Genomic DNA, 8,376 nt, shown 5'->3' with positions numbered 1-8,376 from the left:
TTAGAGTCTTGCTCCCTCATCCCCAGCGTCTCTGATTCTCCCTGGCCCCCCCAGCTCAGGATGAAGGTAGTAGGGGGAAGAGAGAGTCAGGGGGGCTTGGCAGGGATGCAAGCACCATGACTTTCGTGACCAGTTCCTAGAGACACATGGGTGTCGCCTCAGGAGGACAGCAAGGGGAGCTTTACCATGGGAACAAAGGAAAGGGACAACGTTGGGAGGCAAACACTGGGAGACTAGTCCAGAAACTTGCAGTTAAGGATACAACAGGGTACAAATGTTTACTCCCTGTGGTCAGGGTAGAAGTAGACTTTATCACTGTCGAAGGAGGGATTGAAGTTAGAGATTGCCCTGGCAGAGGTTGGGGAGACAGGGACTAGGAGATGGGACAGGAATGGCTTTTCTCATTCTGCTAGGTCCCTCTCAGTGGAAGATACGTAGGCTGGTGGGTGACTCGTTCTAATTGGAGGCTGGGGAAGGAGCAAATGAGTGCCTTGGGGCTTGGGAAAAGTTATTTGACAGCCTTTCCCATGATGTGGGGCCCAACAGGTAGCCACTTGAAGGGAGGGGGCTGTCGTTCCATTTGGACTTCGGAGAACTGGGCATTCTCAAGATCCTTCCAGGTCTCTCTGGTGAGGCAGCAGCCGTCCCCAATGTGTTTCCAGGTGGGCTCTAAAACTTGCTGCCACATGAAGGCCCAGCTTCCATGTGGTTCCGTCACATGCTCCCAGAAAAAGAGCACACCTCCCTGGGAGGGAGGAGAGAGTTAGTGTCACTTGGCTCCATTCTGACCCTGCTCCCTATCGCGCTGATCAAGACAGTCAAACTTCTTGGTGAAATGGGAGCTGCTGGTCTGAGAGTTCATGGAGCAAACTGTTGTGCCCCTGACCTTTTCTGCATCCCCTGCTACCACCTTCAAAGTGCATGTAAAGAACCTCATAACTGTAGGGACATGGCTGGTGGGAGATCTTTAAAGGCTGACCAGAATAGCCCAGGGCAGGCAGAAGGGGAAATTGAGAAACAGGAGTGGAGGGCCCATTGTATTCTTTTTTTTTTGAGATGGAGTCTCAGTCTGTTGCCCAGGCTGGAGTACAATGGCGTGATCTCGGCTCACTGTGACCTCCACCTCCCGGGTTCAAGTGATAATCCTGCCTCAGCCTCCCAAGGAGCTGGGATTACAGGCATGAGACACCACGCCTGGCTAATTTTTGTATTTTTCAGTAGAGACAGGGTTTCACCATGTTGGCTAGGCTGGTCTCAAACTCCTGGCCTCAAGAGATCTGCTTGCCTCACCTCCCAATGTGCTGGATTACAGGCGTGAGCCACCTCGCCCAGCTGGGCTCATTGTATTCTGAGATACAGTGAGAGAGATACTCTCTCACGAGACCCAGATGCATATACAAACTGCTTCCTGGACATCGCTGTGAACATCCCAGGGAAACCTCAGGCCCAACTCTTGACTGAAGCTGGGGTTCCTCAAGCTCCTCGCCTCACTATACTCTCCCTAGGTGATCTCAAACCTAGTAAGTCCAAAAACAGCTTTCTTCCATCTCAGTAAATGGCACTTTCATCGGCTCTCCCCTCAGTTGCTCATGCTAGAAACCTGGAAACTATCCTGAACGTTCTCTCGACAATCTGATGAATTCTACTCTACTTCCCCTACTATCTTTATCTAGAACACTCTTTTATTTTCCCCACCCTGTCACTCTGTCACTCTGCTTAATCCCTCATATCTCTTTTTTTATTTTTTTTTTGAGACAGGGTCTCACTCTGTGGCCCAGGCTGGAGTGCAGTGGTGTGATCATAGTTCACTATAATTAGAACTCTTGGGCTCCAGTGATCCTCCCACCTCAGCCTCCTGAGTAGCTGGGACTACAGGCATGCGCCATCACACCTGGCTAGCTTTTGTATTATTATTATTTTTTTTGTAGAGACGGCATCTCACTATGTTGCTTTGGCTGGTCTCGAACTCCTGGGCTCAAGTCATCCTCCTGCTTCGGCCTCCCAAGCACAGATCTCGATTTAAACTTCAGTCACTTAGGTGTCCTCCCTGCTCCCCTCCCTGTCCCACGGTGGTAGGTGATTCTCCTGTTGCTTCCACAGCACCCAATTTTTCCCTGTCGTGGCACTGGTCATGTCTCCTATTCACCAGCAGGTAGGGATGGATGGGGTGTCTAATGTGCTACTTACTACCTCAGACGCCCCATTCTGGGAGCCGAACCCTGGGGCGGCTGATGCTGCGTTTGCCTGCCTCACACCCATCTCCTTCCCACTCTGCTTACCGGCCTCAGTACTCTCTTGACCTCCTGCAGGACCTTCCTCGGACTCTGCACAGAGCACAGCACCAGGGTGCAGACCACCACATCCATGGAGCCATCAGCCAGCTGTCTCATGTCCTCTCCAGGAGCCACCACAAACCGCTCGTACTGGAGGTGCCTGTTCTCAGCCATGCTCTTTGTCAGGAACTTCTCAAAGTGGGGATTTGGGTCTAGGCAGGTAACCCTGCAGCCCGGTGGGTAGAACTGAAAGTTGGCTCCGGTTCCGCAGCCCAGCTCCAGCAGGTCCACCTTCCCGGAGGCTCCTGTAAGCCCCTTTATCTGGCTGAAGAGCTCCCGTTTCTTGCCCTCCATCTTGCGGTTGCTCTTGGAAGTCAGCACAGCCATCAGGTAGGGGAAGTAGGTTTTGCACAGGGGCTGCCAGCAGCCCAGCAGAGCCATGAGGTGCAGGGGCAGGGTAAGAAGCAGCACCAACAGCTGCAGGAGTGGGACCAGGACGTCCATGGCAGACCGGCTCTGAGCTGTGCTTCCGCTGGGGCACTGGCTTTTTCCCTGCTCAGCCCCTGCAGGCACTGGCGTCCCCTCCCGCTGTGATAGGACTTTGCTCCTTGTCTCCTACTTGACAATTTCCTATTTGCCAGGGTTGAGTGGGTGTATGGAATTCCTCCAGAGGGCGCAGGTCCCACAGCCCCACAGGCTCTTCAATGACTTTTATGCGGGCGGAGGGACAGATGGTACCCATGTTTCTGGGTTCTGGGGCACTGCGCCCAGCTGAAGGGGGGCAGGGATTGCTGAGTCATCTCAGAGGGAGTGGGAGGGGGTGAGGGGATAAATTGCAGATGACAGACTCACGGCGGGAGAGGCGGGGGGCGCTGGCAGGGCGTTGGGGGTGGGTAGTAGGGAATGCTGGGGACAGAGTTGACTCATGGGACATGTCCTGGCCTTATTCCGTCCTCAGGTCCGGCACTTCAGAGGGGCCATAGGAAAGGAAGGGTGCTCTTGGCAGAGGAAAAAGTAGGTGTACAGGACAGAGACAGCGTGCCCTCTCCTGGAAAGGGTGAGAAGTTTAGTTCTGTGGGGAATGGGGTGAGTTGGAGAAATAGGGGGAAGGGAGGTCAGAGAGTAGTCACTTTTTAGAGATCCTTCCCTTCCTCCCTCCCTCCCTTCCTCCCTTCTTTCCTTCTTTCCTTTTTTTGAGACAGGGTCTCTGAAGCCCAGGCTGGGGTGCAGTGGCGGCAGTCTCGGCTTACGGCAACCTCAATCTCCCTAGGCTCAAGTGATCCTCCCACATCAGCCTCCGAGTTTCTGGGACTACAAGTGCACACCACCGAGCCCGGCTGTTTTTTTTTTTTTTTTTCCTGTTTTTTTAGAGACAGGGTTTCACCCTGTTGCCCAGGTTGGTCTTGAACTTCTGGGCTCAGGTGATTCATCTACCTCGACCTCCCAAAGTGCTGGGATTACAGTTGTGAGCCACTGGACCAGGCTGAGAAGAATTCTTTTTACAAAGCATTATTAAACAATTTTTTTTTTGGAAGAGGCAGTACATTTACTCGGTACAAAATTAAAAAGATACTAAAGAGATTACAGGGGAAATTCTCTCCTCTACTCCTGTGTCCCAACCACTCAGATCTCCTCTCTGGAGGCACTAAATGCCAATTTCTTGTGAATCCTTCCAGAGATGACCTGTGAATGAGCAGGGAGCACACACACCATGTGTTTAGATCCATGTACATATAATATATGTATCCATATTCCCTTTTCTTTTACAAATGGTAGTATATTGTACACAGTCTCGTATACCTTGCTTCCCCCACCTTCTTAACAATGTATTGGATTTAGTAGATAGTAGCAAATGGTTTTCCAAAGTGATTGTACCCATTTACATCAGCAATATTTGGTTTTATGTGTCTTTTATGTGTTCATATTATTATTGATGAATAGATTCCTATTTTATTCACTGATTTGTAACCTAATACCCTATTTATTTATTTACAGTTTCTTTGAGGTATAATATATATAAGAAGATTTACATACTTACAGTATATAATTAGATTAGTTTTGACACAGTATATACCTGGGAAACCATTACCACAGTCGAGATAATGAACATGTCTATGTGTTAGGCTTTTGCATTGCTGTAAAGAAATATCTAAGGCTGGTTAATTTATAAAGAAAAAAAGTTTACTTGGTTCATAGTTCTGCAGGCTGCGCAGGAAGCATGGCACCAGCATCTGCTTGGCCTCTGGTGAGGATCTCGGGGAGCTTACAATCATGGTGGAAGATGAAGGGGAGCAGTGTATCACATGGCGAGAGAGGGAGCAAGAGAGACCTTGTGTGAACTACCAGAGTGAGAACTTGCTCATCACCAAGGGGATGGCACTGAGCCACTGATGAGGGATGGGACCTCACGAGCCAAACATCTCCCACCAGGCCCCACCTCTGAAATTGAGGATTACATTTCAGCATGAGATTTGGAGGGAACAAACATCCAAACTATATCAGTTTCCTTGTGCCTCTTTGTAATCCATTCTCCCCTCTTTCATCCCCATCTTCAGATAACCACTGATCTGCTCTCTGTCAGTACAGATTAATCTCTCCTCTCCTCCCCTCCCCTCCCCTCCCCGCCCCTCTCCTCTCCTCTTGACAGAGTCTCACTCTGTGGCCCAGGCTGGAGTGCAGTGGCGTGATCTTGGCTCATTGCAACCTCCGCTTCCCAGGTTCAAGTGATTCTCCTGCCTCAGCCTCCTGAGTAGCTGGGATTATAGGTGTGTGCCACCACCCTCGGCTAATTTTTGCATTTTTTTTAGAGACAGGGTTTTACCATGTTGGCCAGGCTGGTCTCGAACACCTGACCTCGGGAGATCCACCGGCCTTGGCCTCCCAAAGTGCTGGGATTACAGGTATGAGCTGCCATAGTTCTCAGTAAGTAAGTTCTCAGTTCAGTAAGTTCTGGCTTACTTACTCTTTTCTGCATGAGGCTGAATTTTTTTTTCTTACAATTAAGAGACTCTGTATTTCCTTTTCTAGAAATTTTCATTTTATTTTTTATTTTATTTTTTTATTTATTTTATTTTTTATTATTTTTTTTTGAGACGGAGTCTCGCTCTGTGCCCCAGGCTGGAGTGCAGTGGCGCCATCTCGGCTCACTGCAAGCTCCGCCTCCTGGGATCACGCCATTCTCCTGCCTCAGCCTCCTGAGTAGCTGGGACTAAAGGCGCCCACCACCGCACCCGGCTAATTTTTTTTGTATTTTTAGTAGAGACGAGGTTTCACCGTGGTCTCGATCTCCTGACCTTGTGATCCGCCCGCCTCGGCCTCCCAAAGTGCTGGGATTACAGGCGTGAGCCACCGTGCCTGGCCTATTTTTTATTTTTGAGACAGAGCCTTGCTCTGTCACTCAGGCTGGTGTGTAGTGGTGCGATCACAGCTCACTACAACCTCAACCTCTTAGGCTCCAGCAATCCTCCCACCTTAGCCTCCTGAGTAGCGGGCACCACAGGTATGTGCCACCATGCCTAGCTAATTTTTTTTGCTTTGTTTTGTTTTCGAGATGGAGTCTTGCTCTCTTGCCCAGGCTGGAGTGCAGTGGTGTGGTCTTGGCTCACTGCAAGCTCCACCTCCTGGGGTCACGCCATTCTCCTGCCTCAGCCTCCCAAGTAGCTGGAACTACAGGTGCCTGCCACCATGCCCGGCTAATTTTTTTTTTTTTTTGTATTTTTAGTAGAGATGGGGTTTCACCATGTTAGCCAGGATGGTCTCGATCTCCTGACCTTCTGATCTGCCCGCCTCAGCCTCCCAAAGTGCTGGGATTACAGGCGTGAGCCACTGCGGCCGGCCATGCCCAGCTAATTTTTTAATTGTTTTGTAGAGATGGGGGTTTTGCTATGTTGCCCAGGCTGATCTCAAACTCCTGGCTCAAGCGATCTTCTGCCTTGGCCTCCAAAAGTGTTGGGATTATTATTAACCATTTAAATCCTTGATTTGTGTGGAAAGCATCCTGGTGTAAGGTGTGAACTATGAATCCAATCTGATTTGTTCCAGGTAGCTACTCAGTTTTATTAACACTTTTATTGAATAATCCACTCCTCCCAACCCCACCCATGGTTTGAAATGTCACGTGTTCCAGGTAGTATTTTTTGGCATACATTTGGGTCTATTTATGGACTTTTTATTCTGTTTCGCTGAAATTTCTATCTCTGTTTGTCAGATTGATACGTCTTAATATTGAGAGGGCTAGTTCCATCCCACTAAGACTTTTCCTTGGTCTTCTTGCTGCTTCTTTTTTCCTATCCACATAAATTTTAGAACTAGCTTGTTTATTTAAAAAAATTCTGTTGGCATTTTATTGAGATTATATTAACTATATTTTAGGGAGAACTCTTGAATATAACTTTATCAACCTAGCTGGTAACTACTATCCCCAGCATCTGAGAGGCCCAGACAAAAGAGGACCAGCAGGGGACCCACCTGCTCGCTGTCAGGGGTCAGATTGCAGACACAGCTTCAATGACACAACCACAATGTGAGAGCTTAAGACTTTTTAGTACTTTCAGATCCTGGAGGGTACGTGGCCTGCCCAGCCACACACACACACACACACACACACACACACACATTACACACACACACGAACACACGCACATATGTACCCAGGTCAGAGAGGACAGGCAGAGAAAGACAGAAGAGATCTGTGGGCCAACGTCTTTATTGGGTCCAGTGTGTTATTCAAACAGGTTTCTCTTGAGGAGCTTTAATTGGTTGGTTTGAAGCAAGCAGGTCCAGCCTGGCCAACATGGCGAAAACTTCCCACTCTGCCAACCCCTTCAGACTGAGACTGTCAAATTAAAAAAAAAAAAAGAAAGCAGGCACTAGTTCCAGGAGGTCACACTGTGACTGTGATGTGGTTACTTTCAGTTCTTGGGCGAAATTTTTTTTTTTTTTTGAGATGGAGTTTTGCTCTTGTTGCCCAGGCTGGAGTGTAATGGCGTGATCTTGGTTCACTGCAACCCCCGCCTCTTGGATTCAAGTGATTCTCCTGCCTCAGCCTCCCGAGTAGCTGGGATTACAGGTGTTTGCCACCACACCTGGCTAATTTTTTTTGTATTTTTAGTAGAGACAGGTTTCATTGTGTTGGCCAGGCTGGTCTTGAACTCCTAACCTCAGGTGATCCACCTGTCTTGGACTCCCAAAGTGTTGGGATTACAGGCATGAACCACTGTACCCGGCCTTGGGCAAATGTTTGAATGGTCTGTTTACATGAAGTGGTAGGGGTGCCCAGCTTGCTAGGTGGGAGAGATGCTTCTGAGTTTTATCTCTGGCCACTGGCTGAACCATCTGGGTGTATTATCATATAGAAAACTGTTAAGGGTGACTAAATGTTGCTTCTGATATGAGAAAGTGAAACTTACAGTTAAAAATGGATACCAAGGCAACAGAATAACTTTATTGAGATATAATTCATACACCATAAAATTCACCCATTTAAATTATACAATTCAGTGATATTTAATACAGTTGACCTTTGAACAACACAGGTTTGAACTGTGTGGATCCATTTACACAAAGATTTTCTTTTCTTTTCTTTTCTTTTTCTTTTTTTTTTTTTTTTGAGAAATAGGGTCTCACTCTGCCCCCCAGGCTAGAGTGCAGTGGTGTAGTCCTAGCTCACTGCAGCCTCAAACTCCTAGGCTAAGGAGATCTTCTCACTTCAACCTCTGGAGAAGCTGGGACTACAGGCACACACCACCACACCTTGATAATTTTAAAGGTTTTTTTTTTCTAGAGATGGGGTCTTTCCATGCTGCCCAGGCTGGTCTTGAACTCCTGGCCTCAAACAATCCTCTTGTCTTGGCCTCCCAAAACGCTGGGATTACAAGTGTCAGCCATCATGCCTGTCCTCAGATTTTCTTCCACCTCTGCCACCCCTGAGATAGCAAGATCAACTTCTCCTCCTCCTCCTCCTCCTCCTCCTCAGTCTACTCAATGTGAAGAGGATGAAGACCTTTATGATGGTCCACGTCCGCTTAAAGAATAGTAAATACATGTTCCTTATGATTTTATTAATACATACAAAACATATATCTACTGTTCATGTTATCAGTAA

The 8,376-nt window shown here is 48.2% G+C and overlaps 1 protein-coding gene across 1 annotated transcript; it reads right to left on the bottom strand.

Moving 5' to 3' along the window:
* Window positions 1-252: 252 nt before the first annotated feature.
* Window positions 253-2,981, bottom strand: METTL7B (methyltransferase like 7B). The gene is made up of 2 exons (XM_003906544.5): window positions 2,280-2,981; window positions 253-745 (listed from the first exon to the last, which is right to left on the bottom strand). The coding sequence occupies exons 1-2, from the start codon at window positions 2,775-2,777 to the stop codon at window positions 509-511; spliced, it is 735 nt and encodes a 244-aa protein (XP_003906593.3). The 5' UTR covers window positions 2,778-2,981; the 3' UTR covers window positions 253-508.
* Window positions 2,982-8,376: the final 5,395 nt, after the last annotated feature.

This window comes from Papio anubis, chromosome 9 (genome assembly GCF_008728515.1).
Source record: "Papio anubis isolate 15944 chromosome 9, Panubis1.0, whole genome shotgun sequence".
NCBI lineage: Eukaryota > Metazoa > Chordata > Mammalia > Primates > Cercopithecidae > Papio > Papio anubis.
This window is presented reverse-complemented; position numbering and strand designations above follow the sequence as displayed.

Excerpts from the sequence above, each read along its gene's own strand:
- METTL7B (XM_003906544.5), bottom strand. The coding sequence starts at position 2,777 with ATGGACGTCCTGGTCCCACTCCTGCAGCTGTTGGTGCTGCTTCTTACC. Across the intron at positions 746-2,279 it reads TCAAGAGAGTACTGAGGCCG|GGAGGTGTGCTCTTTTTCTG; the intron begins GTAAGCAGAGTG and ends CCTCCCTCCCAG.